A 23029-nucleotide genomic window follows, 5' to 3' on the forward strand; every position below is an offset into this window, starting at 1 on the left:
AGGATTTATATACAAAATGGCAAAATGAAATTATTTGGTAGGAAATGACACCAATGCAGAGAAACAGAAGTGATGTCATTATGGTGGAACCAGAAGTGAAGTCATCAGTAGTGAGCCAGAAGTGATGTCATCTATGGAAGGCGGAAGTGACATCATCATAGCGGAGCAGGAAGTGACGTCATCACAAGGAGCTGGAAGTAACACCATCATGGTGGAGCCGGGATTGTTGTGGAGAGGCCATTTTGTGAAATCAGAAGTATTGGAGGTAAGTTTATAAGATTGTTATTTTTCTTCTTATTGGAAAAGAGAGCTAGCGGGATTAGTACCCAAAATCAACCCTTCATCTTGTGGTATATCACTCACCTTAGGGCTTGTTGGCTGCCTGCTATGCGAATGTGTGTGACAATATTAAAATATATATATATATATATATATATATATATATATATATATATGTGAGGAAGAGGCACTCCCCTCCACAAATATAGTAGAGTATGTTGTGCAGTTATACAGATTTAGAAAGATTTGTCCAATCCTAAAACATCACATGAAAGAGGTTCAAGCAGCACAGGCCCGGTATTATGACCAGGACACGTCTCTGCTGGAGTTCCGCCTGGAAGAGCGTGTCATGGTTCTTGTTCCTACCTCTCAATCCTGATTGGTGGCCCATTGGCAAGGCCCTTATGAAGATAAAGAAAGGAAAGGGCTTGTCAATTATTTGGTGAAATAGCCCAATCATCAACTGAGTGACCAGGTTTATAATGTGAACCTGCTGAAACAATGGAAGGATAGCGAGCCTAACCCCTCCTCTGGTCAGACCCGCAAAATCTTTGCTCAAAAAAATAGCCTCAACTTTGGACCTTTCTGAACAGCGACACATACCACATACTCGGAAACGGTACTCTCCCACCTGGTCATTTATAGATGGTAGTTCCCCAAAGAGATGTTTCAGGTCCTGCTCCTGGACATCATAGTGCCAATCATCCTGCTGACTATGCCACTGTCAAAATATGGACAAAATGCTACAAAAAAGGTTTAGGTTAGCCAACCTGTATACTTGAAGTTCAGGTTCAAAGAAAACAAAACAGGCAGATCTTTGCAACACTGAGTCAAATACAGAACTGATAGGGCAAGAAAAAATGACGGTTTTAAAGTCAGGCAGAGGAACTGACGTCATTGGTGCCCTGAACCAAAAGTGATGCCATCAGAACCAGGGGAATAGAGAAAGGGTTAGTGCATTTCACCACACCCTGATCTGGCATGGAATTAACCTCATTTGAGCCCTTTAGCTGGCTCCCATGTATACTTGTATGACAAACAAAATTATATTATATTATATACAAATATACACACACAGTATATAATTTACAAGTATATTCATCCATCCATCCATTGTCTTCCGCTTATCCGAGGTCGGGTCGCGGGGGCAGCAGCTTGAGCAGAGATGCCCAGACTTCTCTCTCCCTGGCCACTTCTTCTAGCTCTTCCGGGAGAATCCCAAGGCGTTCCCAGGCCAGCCGAGAAACATAGTCCATCCAGCGTGTCCTGGGTCTTCCCCGGGGCCTCCTCCCGGTTAGACGTGCCCGGAACACCTCACCAGGGAGGCATCCAGGAGGCATCCTGATCAGATGCCCGAGCCACCTCATCTGACTCCTCTCGATGCGGAGGAGCAGCGGCTCTACTCTGAGCCCCTCCCGGATGACTGAGCTTCTCACCCTATCTTTAAGGGAGAGCCCAGACACCCTGTGGAGGAAACTCATTTCAGCCGCTTGTATTCGCGATCTCGTTCTTTCGGTCACTACCCATAGTAAATGACCATAGGTGAGGGTAGGAACATAGATCGACTAGTAAATTGAGAGCTTCGCCTTGCGGATCAGCTCCTTTTTCACCACGACAGACCGATGCAGAGCCCACATTACTGTGGATGCCGCACCAATCCGCCTGTCGATCTCATGCTCCATTCTTCCCTCACTCGTGAACAAGACCCTGAGATACTTGAACTCCTCCACTTGGGGCAATATCTCGCTACCAACCCTAAGAGGGCACTCCACCCTTTTCCGGCTGAGGACCATGGTCTCGGATTTGGAGGTGCTGATTCTCATCCCAGCCGCTTCACACTCGGCTGCAAACCGATCCAGAGAGAGCTGAAGATCACGGCCTGATGAAGCAAACAGGACAACATCATCTGCAAAAAGCAGTGACCCAATCCTGAGCCCACCAAACCGGACCCCCTCAACGCCCTGGCTGCGCCTAGAAATTCTGTCCATAAAAGTTATGAACAGAATCGGTGACAAAGGGCAGCCCTGGCGGAGTCCAGCTCTCACTGGAAACGGGTTCGACTTACTGCCGGCAATGCGGACCAAGCTCTGGCACCGATCATACAGGGACCGAACAGCCCTTATCAGGGGGGCCGGTACCCCATACTCTCGGAGTACCCCCCACAGGATTCCCCGAGGGACACTGTCGAATGCCTTTTCCAAGTCCACAAAACACATGTAGACTGGTTGGGCAAACTCCCATGCACCCTCCAGGACCCTGCTAAGGGTATAGAGCTGGTCCACTGTTCCGCGACCAGGACGAAAACCACACTGTTCCTCCTGAATCCGAGGCTCGACTATCCGACGGACCCTCCTCTCCAGGACCCCTGAATAGACTTTTCCAGGGAGGCTGAGGAGTGTGATCCCTCTGTAGTTGGAACACACCCTCCGGTCCCCTTTCTTAAAGAGGGGGACCACCAACCCGGTCTGCCAATCCAGAGGGACTGTCCCTGATGTCCATGCGATATTGCAGAGGCGTATCAACCAAGACAGTCCTACAACATCCAGAGCCTTGAGGAACTCCGGGCGTATCTCATCCACCTCCGGGGCCCTGCACCAAGGAGTTTTTTGACCACCTCGGTGACCTCAGTCCCAGAGATGGGGGAGCCCACCTCCGAGTCCCCAGGCTCTGCTTCCTCGTTGGAAGGCATGTTAGTGGGATTGAGGAGGTCTTCGAAGTACTCCCCCCACCGACCCACAGCGTCCCGAGTCGAGGTCAGCAGCGCACCATCCCCACCATATACAGTGTTGACACTGCACTGCTTCCCCTTCCTGAGACGCCGGATGGTGGACCAGAATCTCCTCGAAGCCGTCCGAAAGTCATTCTCCATGGCCTCCCCAAACTCCTCCCACGCCCGAGTTTTTGCCTCAGCAACCACCAAAGCCGCATTCCACTTGGCCTGCCGGTACCTATCAGCTGCCTCCAGAGTCCCACAGGACAAAAGGGTCCTGAAGGACTCCTTCTTCAGCTTGACGGCATCCTTCACCGCCGGTGTCCACCAACGGGTTCGGGGATTGCCGCCACGACAGGCACCGACCACCTTACGGCCACAGCTCCGGTCAGCTGCCTCAACAATAGAGGCACGGAACATGGTCCATTCGGACTCAATGTCCCCCACCTCCCTCGGGATGTGGTCGAAGTTCTGCCGGAGGTGGGAGCTGAAGCTACTTCTGACAGGGGGCTCTGCCAGACATTCCCAGCAGACCCTCACAACACGTTTGGGCCTACCACGCCTGACCGGCATCCTCCCCCACCATCAAAGCCAACTCACCACCAGGTGGTGATCAGTTGATAGCTCCGCCCCTCTCTTCACCCGAGTGTCCAAGACATGTGGCCGCAAGTCCGACCCTCTCGTCCACCGGGGTAAACCCCAATGTACAGGCTCCAAGTCGGGGGGCAATAAGTATACCCACACCCGCTCGGCGCCAACCACCCCAAGTAACTTGGTGGGTGTTAGTGATCCAAGCTGAACAGGCAATGGGATATGAAGAAGGTCCATCTTTGCCTGCTTGACCTAGAAATGGTGTTTCTTCATCCAGGTTGCAATATCTGGGAGATGCTAAGATTCTAGCTACTTCCATGTGTTCCTCTGGAGGAAATGACAGGTGCACCTGCATATCATTGGAAAGAAAAACCATGGGACTGGAGAATATGGCCCAGTCAAGAGCTAAGATCAGAGAGGGTGGCAAAGAGGATCTGTTGGTTGACCATGTTGAAGGCAGAGGAGAGATTGAGCAGGATGAGGACGTATGACATTTTGGTAGATCTAGCCTATTGTATCGTTTCGACAGCAGCACAGTAAGTTGAGTCTCTCAGTGGAATGACCCTTCTCGAAGCCCAACCAATTTGAATCAAGCAGTCTCTACTGTATAGGAAAGCCTAGAAACAGCATGTTTCAATGTTTTAGACAGAAATGAGAAAAGAGAGACTGCTCTGAACCCTGCGGTACACCATATTTAAAATATGAGTATAATGGAGGACTGTCATCAAATCAATTCCTTACAGACAGAAATGTGCTAAGTTAGAACTAAACCAGGCAAGCACAGTACCAGTGAGCCCAATGTAACTTTTCAGCCTAGTGTAGTAAAGTAGAATAGTCAATGATGTCAAATGCTACACCCTTAAACTAATAGCACAATTACTGTGAAATTTCCTTTATTAGAGGATATAAGCACCAACATGTGTTGTGATATTCTATTTCTATACTTCACCAGTGTGTGAGCCAGAATGGATTTTTTCAAAGACATTTTTATATGTTATAACACTCTCTGTCCATGCACTTCAGGACACCTGCAGCTTTGTTGCTCTCTATGTGCATTCCAGTTTTTCACTTTCTAAATTAAGAGCTTGAGTATTCTCATTAAACCAGGCCACGTTTCTCTGCACTTTAAATCACTTTTGTTTCAATGGGTGTTACTGTATCAAAAGCACATTTCAAAGTCTTATTACAATGTGTTGTTAGTTGATCCAGATTGATTTCAACAATTATGCTCGAGTGTTTCAAAATATCCACCATCTTAGATACAGAATCGTACTCTAGATGTCACACTTTCCTTGATTTAATTATGTTTGACTTGGTTCTGCCCTTACCAGTATACTCGCAGATTAAATAGTGATTTAAAGGAATAATATTTCAATTTTGAGTCTCAACTTCATAAGTAATAATTAGATCTAACGTGTGGTTATGACTATGACTAGGGCCATTGACAACCTGGCAAAACCCTGAGTTCAAGCAATAAGTAATTTGCACTAAAAGAGTAAGGTTTCCAAATTAATGTGTATACTAAAATCCCCCATCAACACAAGTTGAAAATAACTTACCGCTAAATAGGATAAAAGGCTGCCAAATACAGTCATGAACATTGAATATGGCCCTGGTGGTCTATAGGCTAGTGCTACAATCGTCCAAGACTCTGCTTTAATATAGGAGTGCCTCAAAGGATAAAAATTTGCCAGCATTTTTAGAGGAGGGTTACAGTTTAATACTTAGAATTAGGCCAAGGTTACTGCCTTGGCAGGTATCTCTTGCTTTATGCAGGAATGTATGACCATTTGGTGATGCCTTGGCTACAGGAATAGTGTCAGATTGAGTAAGCCAGGTTTCAGTGCATAATGCACAAATCACATTTTGTACTTAATATCATTTACCAAGGTAGCTTTATTTCCAATAGAGAGAATGTTTAATAAATAGAATTTTAAGGAGCAAGGATGCATTTATACTACTGTTATATTTTGTTTTAATTTGAATGAAATTACTAATACAGGTAACCCTAGTGGAAGATTTGATTTTAACTCTTGATCTAATTATGCATTTTGCTTCAACACTAAATTTAAGATACACCACACCAGAGATTCTGGGTAGCAGCTACAGGATAGTAACAGGTGGGATGAACAACAGCCTGTGGTTTAAGATCACAACACTGTGGCCAGGATGATGCTCTGCTCAGTGAATGATGCAGTTTTGCTGTCCTATTTTGGGATAAAATAAGATCCCCTGAACTTAAGATAACTACCCATCGCACCTGAAAAGCCCAGGTCTTTCCCAAATGTCATTACAATTACTTAGAAAGGCTATGCTTTTATATTCACACCATGTTTCTAACCAGCAGTGAAAGAAATGTAGATTGCTATAAATCACATCCCTTCTATATAATCTTGGTAAGGGGGAGACAAATTCCAACCTTTTCTTTTAGCTTTGGTGCATACCGCTATGAAGTTCCTGTTTAATACCTCAGAATGATTCCTACAGATATCACTCATTCCAACATGCAACAATAAGGCAGACAGTTCATTGTTGGCCAGAAAGTCCAATTTAGCCCCTAACGCAGATGCATTTGCCTTTGGGAGGCATTTCATTTCAATTACTGGATTGAGAGTTAATAATTCTAACACTCCACAGGAAGTAGCCACCAATTAGTATTACTTCATTGTTTTCAGCATTGACAACCATGCTGCTGACAAACTAGAGTCTGAATCTGGGCCTGGCTGCTGAGGAAGTAAATCTCGACACTTGACTCCCGTCTGTTACGCATGTACCCCTGTGGTTGAAGGGGAGCCGCTGATTTGGCCCACACACTCAATTCAGTGGAGCCTAGAGAGACTGAAGGCAAACCAGAAATGGCCTAATTGTCCTAACCTACCGAGTCAATTTCAGTTTGCCTAATTGCTATCAGATTGCTCCAACGTATGCATTTCCTTCAACTAATGATGCATTTTTGGCAGGTGAACATGTCTACATTTTGTTGACTGGCCAACCTGAACATATTACAGGCCACATAAATGTGCCTTAGGCATTGAGCTAGGCTCCTGGGAGATTCTCACATTTAGGCTATTACCACCCACTAGTAATCCACTTTGCTCTTTTGGTTTCTTCTCAACAGCTGTTGGCTTTTACTCCCATTATAATTTTTCTTTACTGACAGACTGGTCAATACTGATCATGCTTTGAGTATGGCCCCTGACCTCCTCCAAATCTATTTAGTATAAGTGACTAAACATCTTTAGCCTGGGTCTGTCACTTTCTTGGAAAGGCAGTGATGTCTATACAAATAGCTTTCCCCTGTGGTTAAGGCACAGCACTAAAATAGCAATTTAAAACAATAAGATCTGTGCAAGTCCCACATAGAAGCCATTCAGGGTTTGAAAAACCCATTTGTCCAAATACTTGTGCAATGCACACTGTTACATCCAAGGATTTATATCTCATCACCCAAGCCTTTATGTATGGCTACCAATGGTGGTGTCGGAGTTTGAGTGTTTACTTCAAACTGTTCATAACAATGAAAGAACAATTCAGACACGAGTAGAAGTTATGAAGGAATTTCTAGCCCTTGAAGGGAAACCCTTTAACATTAGAATTCCTGAAGCCTATGAAAAAAACTCAATCCCAGCCCACCTTACATCCCTTCACTACTCTCCATCAGCCTCTTGTGTTGTAAATGCATTGATCAGCACAAGCAGCCTGCTATATCATCCCCCCAATTGATGGAGCTCAGCTCAGGCAAAAAGTTCTCCCAGCTCAAGCCAAGGTTCCTATTGGTGTGAGATCTGTAGTTGTATAAGGTAAATACTGTATTGTTATTTGGAACACATGCATTTCACAGGTGTTCCATGTCTACAAAAGATTGGGTAATTGTAAGATGTGTGGAATGGAATTTAAAATCTATTGCTAGCTTCTGTATGAAAATCTGCATGTTCTCTATGTGGTAGGTATTATTATAACAGATAAATAAGCGTGCTTATATGGAGTAGGGCTGCCAGCATGGAATGCAGTTTTTGGCTACTTCCCGGCTTGTCTCAGCAGTGTCTGGTTATCATCCAATTAAGATGCCAAATGTATGACAAGTTTTCTGATAAGCTTAATTAAAAATATAAGAAAAGATTAGAATTTCTGCTTTCCATTGTAATCAACAAATTGTGTAAGAATGTTCTGTGACCTTTGGATGAAACTGAGTTTATTTTTTCTAAACCGTTTCTTTGAAGATCTCCGTTATAAAAATACAACTCACCCCCCTATGATGGGGCTTTTGCACTTCAGAAGAGTCAGTGAGAAAAAAAGCTGACAGGCTCTGTAAAGGCAAGGACCTCTCTACTCATCAAGAAGTATAAAGAAATAAAAGAATTCTGCTTATTTGAATTGGTGTCTGGCTGCTGTTGTCTCGACCTTTCGTCCACAGTTTTCTGGCGCCCAGACGTGGGGCAGAGACGGGCAGGTGACTCCTCGAGCGGGATCGTCCAGAGGACCGGTAAGAGGACCGATTCCGGTCGGATCGGGAGGACCAGCTCCGGCAAAACTTAGGACTGGCCTGCCTCGGACGTATCCTGCGTGAGAAGTCCCTGGCCTCCTCTGACCGAATACGAGGTTTCGAACCAACTGGGATTTCCCTAGCAGGTCATGAACTTCTTGGTGAGTAGACCGAGGGAGTCCGATTGAGTGAATGAAATAGCTCAGGGATTTGACCGGTTTACGGGGAGTTAAGGAAAATAAATACTGTATCACTAGCGTAGTGGATGGTAAAACTGGAAAATAGAGAATAATACTTGGGTCCCTCGGGGGACAGTGTAAGATACTACAAGTACGTTAGTAAGTTACTCCCTGTGAAGTGGAATAGAAAGGGGTGAGTGGCACACTCCTATTAAATAGGGGAATGGGAGTAAGAAAAGAATAGTATATGAATTGAGTGTCTGGGAAAAACACTGAGTGGGTGGACGAGTTTTCTGTTCCTAACGTCTGGTCATAATCCTGCTTCTACGGGTTGCTCTGTGGTGGAGACATACACAAGCAGTTTGACACATAGGAGGCGTCTGACGAAGGAATTGGTGTTGAGCGCACCTTGTATTCCAGACTCCATGCTGAATATTGTTGTACGATTCTGCTAAACAATGGACACGAAACCACTTGAGTACTAATCCGGGAGTGGGACAGGACTGGGAGCAGAACGCCGCAGGGGCTGAATTGTTCTACTGTGGTCCAGTGCCATTCATTATGGGAAAGCAAAATAGTAAACCGGTCAAAGAGACTCCCTTGGGAAATCAAAAGTCTCTGTTAGAAGGATTATTTTTGGAAAGTGTCTCAGAAACGAGCTTTCAATCGGGGATTCACCTAGAAAATTAATAGAAAACAAAACCGGATTAGACTTTAATAAAGCATGTAAAAAATGAAATAAACTGAGTGGTGGCAGATGGCCTATAGATGGGACTGTGGACATATCAGAAATACAAGAAATAAGGAAAATAGTATGTAGGAACGCACGAGGATGTTGTAACAAAGGTCCGTATCGAATGGACATGTTTGATAGATGGGAATTGGTGATAAAGGATAGGACCTTGCAAGTGGCGCAGAAGCGTAACGAGCTGCTGGCTGCTGAGGTCAAAACACGGAAAGAAAAGGAAGAGTTATTGCTAGCGTTGCAGAAAACGAAGGTAGAGACAGAGCCCAAGCCTGAAAGTAAAAGAAAGAAGACTGAAAAGAAAGACCCCCTATACCCCGTAATCTGTAACTCCTTGATAGTCTTAGTCTATCGACTCTAACCTATCTCTCTCTCTCATTCTTCCTAGGGCACGAAGCGGAAGCGGAAGCAGAAACAGAAGAGGACAATGGCCGATAGTGAGGTGAATCGCGTTGCAATTGTAGTCGAGGAACTCCAGGCACTCGATGAACAGATTCAGAAACTTCTGTCCAGACGAAGATACCTCAGAGATCTGAAGGCTCGGCTGTTGGATAAACCGTCCTCGCCATCTGTTATCAGTGTAACATCAACCCCGCGTTGTGCCGCTCAAGTCAACTTCACCCCCGCGCCTCGTAGGAGCGACACCGATGATGACCTTGGTGTATTTCAGCTATGCAGGCAGGGGTTCAAGGCCAGAACACCTCCATCGGCACAGGCAAGCATCGTAACGCAGAACCGGTTTGACCCTCTAAGCGTCCCCAGTTCGCCTTCAGCTCCAGGTGATGTAATAGTGGTAGGTGATTCTATTGTTAGGAACCTCAATATCACTTGCCCTAATAGAAAAATCTTTTGTTTCTTGTTTTCCCGGTGCTCGTGTCCGAGATGTGACGAGACGTGCGGCGGCGATCTACAAGAACAGGGCAGTTGGAGGAATTGTTTTACATGCTGGCGTAAACGACATAAGGCACCGACAGTCGGAGATCCTCAAGGCAGACTTCACTGCATTAATTAAAGACACAAAGGAGAGGACCCCATCGGCAAAGATATTCATCTCGGGTCCACTCCCTCTCGTCAGACGATCAAACGAGTACTACAGTCGTCTGATTGGTTTAAACAACTGGCTGCAGGGCTTCTGCAAGAATCAAGACATCGGGTTCATCAACAACTGGGACCTCTTTTGGGAAAGACCGCGTTTTTTCAAGCGAGATGGCTTGCATCCGAACAGCTTTGGCGCCCGGGTCCTCTCCGAAAACATATCCAAGGTAATTCGTTTGTCTTGACTATCTATCTCTGCTTTTAACCCCTTCCGAAATGCCACTCCTGTGCTTGGTCATGATAATTGTTTAATAAAATCTTCCATAAAAGTGCACAACATAAATACTGTAATAACCAATCTTAATGCACATAGAAAATCTAGGCAATACGGCATAAACACCAATAATTTAATTAAAGTTACTACTTTAGATGAACAATGTATTAAAACTGTAAAAACAGATCATAGATTAAACAAAAAATACACACAGATCGGCGCTAATAAAAATAACTTAGTTCCTGTTCCATATATCAATAACGCACATAGTATTCATCTCTGCTCCTCCGAAACATTGAATATGGCACTATTAAATATTAGAGCTTTAACTAACAAGACGTTTTTTATCAACGATCTTATTAGTGATAAAAAAAAATAGATTTTATTGCACTAAGTGAAACGTGGCTTAGCTCAGATGGCGCAGCTGTTTTAATCGAATCTGCGCCTCTGGATTACAGTTTTACTCGTGCTGATTGCCAAGGAAGGAGAGGTGGAGGACTAGCAAACATTTACTCAAGCAGGTTAAAATGTAAAAATATCAGTTTTGGTAAATTGAAGTCTTTTGAGTATCTCGCCATTATTATTCAGGGAGATTCTCACGTTCTAGTATTATCCGTGTATAGACCTCCAAAATTCAACCCGTCTTTCTTTGAGGAATTCTCTGACTTGATGTCAATCTTAATTACGAACTATGACACACTCTTAATAGTCGGCGACTTTAATTTTCATATAGATAATCAATGTGATAATCAATGTGACCAAAAAGTAAAAGAATTTATGAACCTCCTGGACTCTTTTGATTTGAGACAGCTCGTTAATCAGCCTACACATAAAGCAGGTCATACGTTAGACTTAGTAATTACTAAAGGACTAAAAGTTGATATAAAGCAGGTCATTGATACGGGTCTATCAGACCATTTTCTTCTACTTTTTAATATAGAAATAATGATAGAAAACACTCATGAGAAGCATATTGTTAAAAAACGCTTCTTTGACTCATCAGCAGCTTTAAAACTTACAAACATTCTAACCAATCAGTCCGTTTATAGTGCCAACTATAATAGCGAGGAGAATGTAAATAGTAAGGTGGAAAGATTTAATACTAAAGTGAGGGCTGCTGTTGACTTAGTTGCACCTGAAAAGACAGTTAAAAAATCTTCTAGCATTGTTATACCATGGAAGACCCAAAGAGTGTCTGATTTAAAGAGAACATACCGTAGAGCTGAGCGTAAATGGAGGAAAACTAAACTAACTATTGACTATGAAATATTAAAAGTTAAAATAACAGAATACAATAACACAGTCCGTCTTGAGAGGCGCTGCTATTTCTCTAAGATTATAAAAAACAATGCTAGTAATCCCAGAGTCTTATTTTCGACAATTGATCATCTGTTAAACCCAGGTAACTCAAAGGAATGCCTCCTAAGTACTTCCAGTAAAACCTGTGAGGCTATCGCTGTATTTTTCAATCAAAAAATTAATGATATTAGAAATAACATAGTATATCTCCCCAACACTAAGGATCCTCCTAAACCCCAGTACTCCATAATAAACAAATTAAAGTCTTTCACTAGGATAGATTTACCTGATTTACATAAAATAATTTCTCAAATGAAACCCTCCACCTGTGCCCTTGACCCAATACCAACAAATTTTTTCAAAGAAGTATCGGGCGTGCTTATTGATAATGTTCTTGACATAGTAAATTCGTCATTAGATATGGGGGTCTTCCCAGACTGTCTTAAGACTGCGGTAGTTAAACCCCTACTTAAGAAAAATAATCTCGACCCCTCTGCTCTTGAAAATTATAGACCCATCTCTAACCTGCCTTTCTTAAGTAAAATTCTAGAGAAGGCAGTCATTATACAGTTAAATGAGCACCTCAATAAACATGCTATTCTTGATAAATTTCAGTCAGGTTTTAGAACAAATCACAGCACAGAAACTGCACTCGTTAAAGTAGTAAATGACTTGCGGGTAAATGCAGACAGAGGCCATTTATCTGTTCTTATCCTCTTAGATCTGAGTGCCGCATTTGACACCATTGATCATAATATTCTTAAGAATCACCTTAGTCAATGGGTGGGCTTCTCTGGCAGTGTCTTAAATTGGTTTGAATCCTACCTGGCAGGGAGAAAATTCTTTGTTAGTTGTGGTAATTATAACTCAAAGACACATGATATTCTATATGGTGTTCCACAAGGCTCTATCCTGGGTCCGCTGCTCTTCTCAATCTACATGCTTCCATTAGGTCAGATTATCTCGGGACATAACGTGAGCTACCACAGCTATGCTGATGACACACAGCTGTATTTATCAATAGCACCTGATGACCCAAAACTCTTGATTCGCTAACACAATGTCTAACCTGTATCTCAGAATGGATGAATAGTAACTTTCTCAAATTAAATAAAGAAAAAACCGAAATCTTAGTGATTGGCAATAATGGATACAATGAGGCTATTAGAAATAAACTGGATGCATTAGGATTAAAAGTCAAATCGGAGGTAAAAAGCTTAGGGGTAACCGTTGATTGTAATCTGAATTTTAAATCGCATATTAATCAGATCACTAGGACAGCATTATTTCACCTAAGAAACATAGCAAAAGTTAGACCTCTTATATCATCGAAAGATGCAGAGAAATTAGTTCATGCGTTTGTTTTCAGTTGGCTAGATTACTGTAACGCACTCCTCTCAGGACTACCCAAAAAAGACATCAATCGTTTGCAATTAGTGCAGAATGCAGCTGCTAGAATCCTTACCAGGAAAAGAAAATCCGAACACATTTCTCCAGTTTTGATATCACTACACTGGTTACCTGTGTCATTCAGAATTGACTTTAAAATTCTGCTTATGGTTTATAAAGCTTTAAATAATCTCGCCCCGGTTTATATATCGGAATGTCTGACACCTTATATTCCAAATCGTAACCTCAGATCCTCAAATGAGTGTCTCCTTAGAATTCCAAGAGCAAAACTTAAAAGAAGTGGTGAGGCGGCCTTCTGCTGTTATGCACCTAAAATCTGGAATAGCCTGCCAGTAGGAATTCGCCAGGCTAATACAGTGGAGCACTTTAAAAAACTACTGAAAACACATTATATTAACATGGCCTTCTCATAACTTCACTGTAATTTAATCCTGATACTCTGTATATCCAATTCATTATAATAACTATTCATTCAAAATCCGTACTAACCCCTACTCTCTCTTCTGTTTCTTTTTCCGGTTTCTTTGTGGTGGCGGCTTGCGCCACCACCATCTACTCAAAGCACCATGATGTTCCAACAATGATGGATGGATTAAAAGCCAGAAGTCTGTATGACCATCAGCATCAAGTGACTCCGTGAAAACCCGAACTACAAAGAGGACTATGTCATTTATGTTAGGTAGAATGCCCAGAGGGGACTGGGAGGTCTCGTGGCCTGGAACCCTTACAGATTTTATTTTTTTCTCCAGCCTTCTGGAGTTTTTTTTTTGTTTTTTCTGTCCACCCTGGCCATCGGACCTTACTCCTTTCTATGTTAACTAATGTTGTCTTATTTTAATTTCTTATTTTGTCTTTTATTTTTCTTCTCTTCATTATGTAAAACACTTTGAGCTACTTTTTGTATGAAAATGTGCTATATAAATAAATGTTGCTGTTGTTGTTGTTGTCCACCCCCTCCTTACCAAACTCCCCCGCCTCCACCTCCTGCACCCCCTCCTCCAACTGCACCCCTGTTAACAGACGAACTGTCCAGAGCAGGTTTTTACGATAAACAATATCATTATGACCCGTCCTTACATATTGACCCTGAGGAAGATGATTCTGATCATTCACAAGGTGCTACTGGGTTGCAATGGCAGAAACCAGAAGAGTCATCTGTCTCCCAGCGCACGAGAAGTCAGACCCTCCGCTCTAAACCTATGGGCGGTTTTACTTCCCCAAACCACGACATGATCCCACAGAACCCCCAGGCAATAATAATCCCACTACCGTAATGATTCACCGAAATTGGGACATTCCAAGAATTAAAAGATGTGGTGTCTGAACTGCCCGACCCCAAAGCGGTCGGTGGACTGAAATTTGTGGAGCAGTTACAGCAGCTGGATGACATGTATAAACCAAATGCTGCAGAGTGGACACAGGTGCTCCACCGAAAGCTGGGCACCACATGGGCAACTGTAAATCACGTTATTTCTCAGTTATTGACTTAGCAAATGCTTTATTTTCTATTCCTGTACATCCTGATTCTCAGTTTTGGTTTGCTTTTACTTTTCAAAACCGCCAGTGGACATGGACCGTTATGCCACAAGGTTATACAGAGGCTCCTTGTGTATACGGCCATGTGCTTGCTCAAAACCTGGAAGGTTTCTGGCCTGACAGTGGGAGTGCATTGATACAGTACGTCGACGATTTATTACTCTGTAGCGAAACAGAGAAAGCATGCACACAAGATACAGAATTATTGCTCAAGTATCTTGCAGAAAATGGGCACAAGGTCTCCAAGGCCAAGCTGCAGTTAATTCAAACCACTGTCAAATATTTGGGGCATGACATCACTTGTGGTACCAGAGCTCTGTCAAAAGACCGCATAACCACTATCCAAAACCTGCCCAGACCGGTCACAAAACAACAGGTTATGTCTGTATTGGGCATTTTAGGTTACTGTCGACAATGGATTTTAAATTTTTCTGAAAGAGCACAGCCTTTACAAAATCTAGCTAACGCTGCTGAACTTCCTCTTTCTGGTCGCATACAATGGAATGAGAAGGCTCTATGTGATTTAAAAAGTGCACTACTCTGCGCCAGCGTTAGGGCTCCCTGACTATTCTCGTCCATTCACTTTGCTTGTGGATGAAAAGGGGGAATATATGAATGCAGTACTAACACAGCTCCATGGAGAAAAACAAAGGCCAATAGCCTATTTTTCGAAAAAATTGGATCCAGTGGCTAAGGGACTTCCAACCTGTCTCAGAGCAGTAGCAGCCACAACAGAAGCCGTGCTAGCCAGTACAGATATAGTGCTCATGAGCCCCCTAACAGTAAAGGTGCCTCACGCCGTACACTCCATTTTAGTACAGGCCAAAACTTCACTTCTCACTACTGCTAGGGCAGTACACTATCAAAACGTACTCTGTACTCTATTAAATGTCAAAATTGAAAGATGCTTCACTCTAAATCCAGCTACTCTTCTTCCAACTGAAGAAGAAGGGGAGCCACACAACTGTCATGATGAAATAACTAAGGTCATAAAACCCAAACCAGACCTGCAGGAAACTCCACTAGAAACAGGAGAAGTACTCTATGTAGATGGATGTTCCATGCAATTGGATAATGGAACACCCTCAACCAGCTATGCAGTGGTCAAAGGTGACCACCTTCTGGAAGCAAACCGAATTTCGTCAAGTTTAAGTGCGCAGGCAGCTGAATTAATTGCTCTCGCCCAAGCCTGTTAGCTGTCAGAAGGGAAAGCAGTAACTATTTATACAGATTGCAGGTATGCTTTTGGAGTCTGCCATGATCATGGAGCATTGTGGAAATTAAGGGGATTCAAAACTAGTACTGGTAAGCCCATCCAACATCAGAAATTAGCCGAATCTCACCTCGAAGCTATAATAAAAACATCAAGACTGGCAATAGTTAAATGCCAGGCCCACACTGGGTAACAAGATCCTGTCAGCAAAGGAAACGACCTGGCTGATCACTTTGCTAAACAGGCTGCCTACAATAACACACCAATCTTTTTATTTCAACAGAAAGATGACAAAGACCCTGATAATCAAATTATCTCTTTACATAGTGCAGCCATGGACAGAGAAAATGGTCCGAAGAAGGATCCCTCCCTGATGGGGTCTGGATTCACAAGCAAAATAACAAACCTTTCCTCCCAAAAGCTTCTTCCTCAGGTATGGCAAAAATCGCACATGGGCTGGACCACGCCGGAAATGATGCCATGATTCAAGATGTCGAGACACATTGGGAAGCCATAGGCTTCTCTACGTATGCAGAGCAATTCTGCAGGCGATGTGCGCCATGTCAAAAATTTAATGTAGGAAAGGGTACCCCAGTAACTCCCGCCGTCATACCTAACTCAATGGGTCCATTCGAACATCTTCAAATGGACTTCTTTGAACTAACACCATCTAAAGGGTACCGATACTGCTTGGTAATTGTCGATGTGTTCTCCCGATGGGTGGAAGCTTTCCCTTCCAAACATGCAGACGCCAAAACTGTGGCAAAAGCCTTGATAAAAGAAATCATTCCAAGATGGGGAATACCACAAAAATTGCAGACTGATGATGGTACCCATTTTGTGAATTCAGTAATCAATGAACTAACCACCTGGCTCCAAATTAACGTGTATCACTATTGCAAGTACCACCCTCAAAGCGGAGGTATAGTAGAAAGGTGCAATGGCACCCTGAAATCTAAATTGGCTAAGATCTGTGAGCAGACGAATTTAACCTGGCCTGAGGCTTTATCCCTGGCCTTAATGGGATTGAGAGGGAGGACACACCGGCAGTTGGGACTGTCGCCGTTCGAAATTCTAACTGGACGACCCATGCCTGTCAGCATGGTCATTGGCAATGTCAATCTGCATACTGTGGACAATGATCTTGTTTCCAGTCTTACAGGTCACCGAACATCCCTGAAGGAGGTCCACGAGCAGGTTAACCAGGCTTGGCGAACTATTCCTCCAGCAACGGAGTCACAGATTCCCTTGGGAACCTGGATACTGGTCAGAGACACCCGAAGGAAGCACTGGCATCAACCTCGCTGGAGGTGACCATTCCAAGTGCTACTATCCACACCTCACACCGTTAAAATCGAAGGACTTCCTGCCTGGATTCACGTGTCACATTGCAAAAAATGGCATTCATAGCTCTGCTAGTCCTAATCTTTTCTATCCATCTGACTTTAGGACAAGGACAAACAGGTGGTGACCATCTGACTCACCAATTGAAGCAAATACATGGGGACTTTCCCACGTTAACTTTCCAAATAGGGAAAACTGCCTCATTCCAGATTGACTTTTGTCCACTGGACCCACAGGGAGCAATGGAACAAGACAAATGGAGATTGAATGGTTTATATCCACTTTTGGCTCTTGGGGCCAACGGTTCAAATCGATTTTTGCTTCCCGTTTAGTTGCTTTACCTGTTATTCTTTTGATTTGCTGTTGTGGAATTCCGTTAATCCGTTATTTTATCCAAAAGTTTTTCACTGCCTCAATAACTAAAGCTTATTTCCTCCACACAGAACGCATGCATCTTCTTCCCCAGGCCCAATTCTCTTCCCAGTCTTTCCTCGATTAAGACTGTTTAGCTTAAACCCTCTTATCATTAAACTTTTAAGTTTAAAAAGGGGGGAATGTGGAATGGAATTTAAAATCTATTGCTAGCTTCTGTATGAAAATCTGCATGTTCTTTATGTGGCTAGGTATTATTATAACAGATAAATAAGCGTGCTTATATGGAGTAGGGCTGCCAGCGTGGAATGCAGTTTTTGGCTACTTCCCGGCTTGTCTCAGCAGTGTCTGGTTATCGTCCAATTAAGATGCTAAACGTATGACAAGTTTTCTGTTAAGCTTAATTAAAAATAAGAAAAGATTAGAATTTCTGCTTTCCATTGTAATCAACAAATTGTGTAAGAATGTTCTGTGACCTTTGGATGAAACAGTTTATTTTTTCTAAACCGTTTCTTTGAAGATCTCCGTTATAAAAATACAACTCACCCCCCCCACCCATGATGGGGCTTTTGCACTTCAGAAGAGTCAGTGAGAAAAAAAGCTGACAGGCTCTGTAAAGGCAAGGACCTCTCTGCTCATCAAGAAGTTTAAAGAAATAAAAGAATTCTGCTTATTTGAATTGGTGTCTGGCTGCTGTTGTCTCGCCCTTTCGTCCACAGATGAAAAGTGCTAAACACATACCTAAAGCAGAAACTTCCCATGTAATGTCTGGAAGTGTATAATGTGTGAAGACTTTAGTCCAAATATCAAATACATGTGCTTTTATTCAAGAATATAAGCAGTGTAAAAAAAAAATATATATATAAAACAAACTTACATGTGGCTGTTAAGGAGTTAAACCTCAAGCTCAAATGTCAATCCAGAGGCTGTTTGTACATGTTCGTGAATGGTGCATAGGTAAGAACTGCTATTTCTACAATAAGATAGACTAATCAAATGTAACACCCACTGTAAATTTGCTAACTAAAAGTTAGCCCTTGTTTTATTCTGAGGTTGACATGGTACAATGAACTTGCCTCTCCCACCGAGTTGATGGCATTTATCTCCATTCTTTTCACAAGAGCAGCGCTATGTGTGATGCCTGTTCAGAACGATGTATTGTACTGGCAATCAGATATCCTGTGACCGGTATCAAACTAAACAAAGGCAGGACAATAGCAACAGACTGCTTCTTCACAGCACTTCTGCCAGGAAATAGACTGCTGCAACACAACTCTAGCTGCAGATGGAAGTTCCATTTTAGTTTATGGTGCCAAGCAGTCATTTCAGTACATGAGCAATTCACCACACTGCTATTTAGCTCTCAGTCATATGCTGACTGTCTACACCCAAAAAGCCTTTGATTGTAACAGCCAATGTAAAGGTTGGGCACAAACGCAACACGGCCCTGTCAGATCCAAACACTAAACCGTGAAATGGTCATGGACTGAAGTGACTTTAGCTTCAGATGGAAGTCCCATTTTACTTATGGTGCCAAGTAGAGTTGCATTGCAGCAGTCTATTAGCTGGCAAAAGTACGCTGTTGCTATGGCCCGGCCTTTGTCCAGTCCGATAGCAATCATAGGACATCACATCTTTGCCTGTACAATAGTTCTGAGCAAGTTTCAGCCACAGCACTGCTCTTAAGAATGGTATTTATCTCCATCAACACAGAAGGGAAGGCAAGTTTATTGTACCATATAAATATCATAAAACCCACACCTCTTACAAGCAGCTAAAAATTTACACTGGGTGTTACTCAAGTCTATTGTAGAAATAGCAGCTCATTACTCAAACAGTGCTTAGTCTCAAACCCAGGACCTTCGGGTTATAAAGGCAGCAGTTCTTACCTCTGCACCATTCAAGAATGTGTAAACTCCCTGGTGATTGACATTGGAGCTCAAGTAACTGAGGCACATGTAAACAATGTTTTTTTGTTATATTCTTGTATATACATGTTTGATATTTAGACTAAATTCATACAGTCTCATTAGTATAACATGGAAAAAAAGTTTCTAGTTTAGGTATGTGTTCAGCATTTCTCATCCTACACTTATCCAGGTTTTTGTAGACAGAACACACCTGTATTCCAAATAACCTTATACTGGTATATTTACCCTATAACACCTGACCTCAAAACACAGATAAGGAGCCTTGGCTTGAGCAGGGAGAAGTTATTGCCCGAGTTGAGCTCCATCAAGGAGGTTGATAGTTTTGTTGCAAATGCATCAAGCTGCCTGCTGTCCTATGCCGATGGAGGGGTGCGAAAGGATTTAAGGTGGGCTGGGATTGAGTTTTCATAGGCTTCAGGAATTCTAGTGTTAAGCATGCAGGTCATCTACAAAGGGCCATTTACAGTACCCTTGATCTAGGGTTTGTAGAGTCACCCCTAGAAAGTTTACCAGGGATGTTAATTAAGGAAATAAAAAGAACTAAGGGGTCTGAGTCGAGTTGATTAAAACTAAGGCAAAAGAAGTTAAGTTGAAGCACTCCAGATTCTTTATCTTAAAATTATACCCTTTCATTCTCAAAGCAGCAATACAAGATAATCTGACAAGGGTAGTTATTTCCTAAACACCACTTAAATTTTGTGATGGAGGAAAACTTGGTTCTTAAAGTAGTTGCAAGGTTTAACCTCTTACACATATTACAAATTAATCACAAAAAGGTTTTTCCAGCCAGTTTAATTAGAAGTTAAATGTTTCTGGTACAAGAAACCAAGGAAAGCAGAACATACCAGAGCCAATACCCCCAACACTAAACCCAGGATCAGCACAGAGGAACCTGTAAATAGAGAAGGTCAATGAACACACTGCTAAAATACATAGGACTAGCTTTGATAGCAAGGTCATTATACTGTACATCCAAGAAGTGATCAGTTTAGAGATGGTGCAGAGGTTGATTAGCCATTAGATACCATACATTCCACCTCACTGGAGATTCAACTTTGAGAGCTCACCGGATGGTTGTGCTTCCATTGCAGTCAGATGTTCTGACACCACAGGTTGACGTTGCCCTTCCAGGAATAGGGGGCCCACAACAAGGGTCTTCTCCCACTCAGCAGGTATGGTTAGGGCTTAAGAGATGAGCAAGCCATTAGCTTCACATATGCATCATCTCCAAAAGGATATTTGCAGTAGACACCTACCACTCCTCCTTGGTCTTGGTTTAAGTTTCTCTGCTCTCTTCCTTCCAGGGATGCTAGCAACACAGTTGGTATCACAGCAACTGCATACCTGGTCACTGCCATCTACAGATGTCCACCTTCAAGAAGGTATGACTGTCAGACATGTTTAGAAGTAGGATTCTAGACAAGTTAATGCTGCAGAACTTACTGGCTCAGTCCAGGTACATAAGAACAGGCCTTGTTCAAGGAGTCAGTAGCCTGAGAAGCCAATGTCACCTTCAGAGTACAAGTAATGAAGATCTGAAAGCATACAAGAAACCAGCCTTCTAGATGAAGTGATACCCATTCAAAAACATCCCCCCCTAACCCCCCACTACATGGATGTGCCTTAACTATGACTACACAGCCATCTTACCGAGCTTGTAGCCACATCATAGAACCTGAAAGCATCAAGTTCAAACTGAAGGATGGATGAATTAACTCTGGGAGTTGCAAAGTGGGAATTGGAGTTGGTTGTTTTGCCGTCAATGAAACACACAATAGCTCAGAGTTACAAGATGAAAAATTGCCTTGAGGCAAGTGTCCGGTTTATATTCCTCACCCATGGTTGCCAATGAAGGTGTATGATAACGTAATCCATATTTTTATAGTTTCATAAATGTTCATATTTTTATATTTACATAAATTATATTTTCATAAATCATATTTTCATATTTGGGGGCGGGGCTTAAAGTCATAAATCAATCTAACACCTCCTTTGACAGTTCTTAACCAAACAAAGTTATTAATATTGCCTCTTCATATTAAACCTAGAATGACAAAAAACTGTTGTGAAATTGATGAATTTTGTGAAGGATTTCAATATTTGAGACAGATGTTTCCTTAAATACCTAATACCAAGATTTCAGAATGAGTGGCACGGTGGCACAGTGGTAGCACTGATGCCTCGCAGTAAAGAGTATCCGGGTTTGCTTCCTGGATCCTCCCTGCATGGAGTTTGCATGTTCTCCCCTCCCCGTGTCTGTGTGGGTTTCCTCCCATGGTCCAAAGACATGCAGGTTAGGTGTATTGGCGATCCTTAATTGCCCCTAATGTGTGCTTGGTGTGTGTGTGTGTGTCCTGCGGTGGGCTGGCGCCCTGCCCAGTATTGGTTCTTGCCTTGCGCCCTATGTTGGTTGGGATTGGCTCCAGCACACCCCCGTGACCCTGTGTTTGGATTCAGCGGGTTGGAGAATGGTATGGTAAGATTTCAGAATGCATTTTGTTGGTCTTCAAATCAGACATGTCATCAATGAAAAGATATCTGAAGATCTGCTAGTGGGTCTGAAGGAAATCACATGGAAGGTATTTAAGAGTGTTGTTGGCAACTACAGAATACCAAACTACGCCCAACTGGATAATGACATGCTGTAAAATCAGTACACTTCAGTACAGTACAGTTCAGTCAATAATGAACATGGTGAAAGTTTTCACCAGGATATTGCAATAATAAAAAAACAGTATCAGGACAGGTGGAATTAGTCAGTGCTGGTCAACTGTTGTTGGACTCTGAGATGACAAGTGTCAGGTGCTGAGTACAAAATAAAAATCAGCAGCAAAGCATTTTTAGCTCAGTTGAACTAATGCAAACTGTCAACATCCTTAAGAGATTAAACATCCATCCATCCATCCATCCTCTTCCGCTTATCCGAGGTCGGGTCGCAGGGGCAGCAGCTTGAGCAGAGATGCCAAGACTTCCCTCTCCGTGGCTACTTCTTCTAGCTCTTCCGGGAGAATCCCAAGGCGTTCCCAGGCCAGCCGAGAGACATAGTTCCTCCAGCGTGTCCTGGGTCTTCCCCGGGTCTCCTCCCGGTTAGACGTGCCTGGAACACCTCACCAGGGAGGCGTCCAGGAGGCATCCTGATCAGATGCCCAAGCCACCTCATCTGACTCCTTTTGATGCGGAGGATGCTGAATCAAAAAAAAAAAAAGTTAATTTCATGTTTCTCCAAACTCCTGAGTGATACAGCATTCTACAATTAACTTTCTGTTCAACTTAAAGCTGTCTATTATAATTACCAAAAATTTTCTGGGAAGTAAAACTTTTCAAAAAGTGTCCATCATCATTATTACAACAAGGACGACATGTTGGTTCAGTGGTTACTGCTACATACTGATAACTCCAGGATTCAGATTCAAACTTGCTGACTCTGTGGCAATTGACTTATTTTCCCTTTACCTCCTGGTAATCTTCCTTCCTTATATTCCATAAATGTTAAGGTTAGGTTAATTTGTAACTTGAAATTGCCCTGGATTCAGTGAGATTCCACATATCCCTCGTAATGGCCTGACACAACATCTAGGGTTGGTTCCTGCTTTTTGGCCTTTATTTCCGGGGTCAGCTTCAGTTTCCA

At 42.9% G+C, this 23029-nt stretch overlaps 2 protein-coding genes across 5 annotated transcripts in view; both read right to left on the bottom strand.

The window, feature by feature from the left end:
• Window positions 1–23029, bottom strand: part of LOC114648946 (zona pellucida sperm-binding protein 3-like) — an 86334-nt gene that overhangs the window by 42669 nt on the left and 20636 nt on the right. The window lies entirely within an intron of this gene.
• Window positions 20188–23029, bottom strand: part of LOC114647606 (zona pellucida sperm-binding protein 3-like) — a 53175-nt gene continuing 50333 nt past the window's right edge. Inside the window, exons 6-9 of one of the 4 annotated variants that reach the window (XM_051925307.1) lie at window positions 20845–20936; window positions 20658–20773; window positions 20469–20585; window positions 20188–20293 (exon numbers count right to left, since the gene is read on the bottom strand). In XM_051925307.1, coding sequence (XP_051781267.1) covers window positions 20193–20293; window positions 20469–20585; window positions 20658–20773; window positions 20845–20936 — 426 coding nt within the window. In that variant the 3' untranslated portion in view covers window positions 20188–20192. The remainder of the gene's footprint in view (window positions 20294–20468; window positions 20586–20657; window positions 20774–20844; window positions 20937–23029) is intronic. The other 3 variants (XM_051925308.1, XM_051925306.1, XM_051925309.1) reach the window with 3 other exon arrangements.

The sequence above is a fragment of the Erpetoichthys calabaricus genome, chromosome 3, assembly GCF_900747795.2.
Source record: "Erpetoichthys calabaricus chromosome 3, fErpCal1.3, whole genome shotgun sequence".
NCBI lineage: Eukaryota > Metazoa > Chordata > Cladistia > Polypteriformes > Polypteridae > Erpetoichthys > Erpetoichthys calabaricus.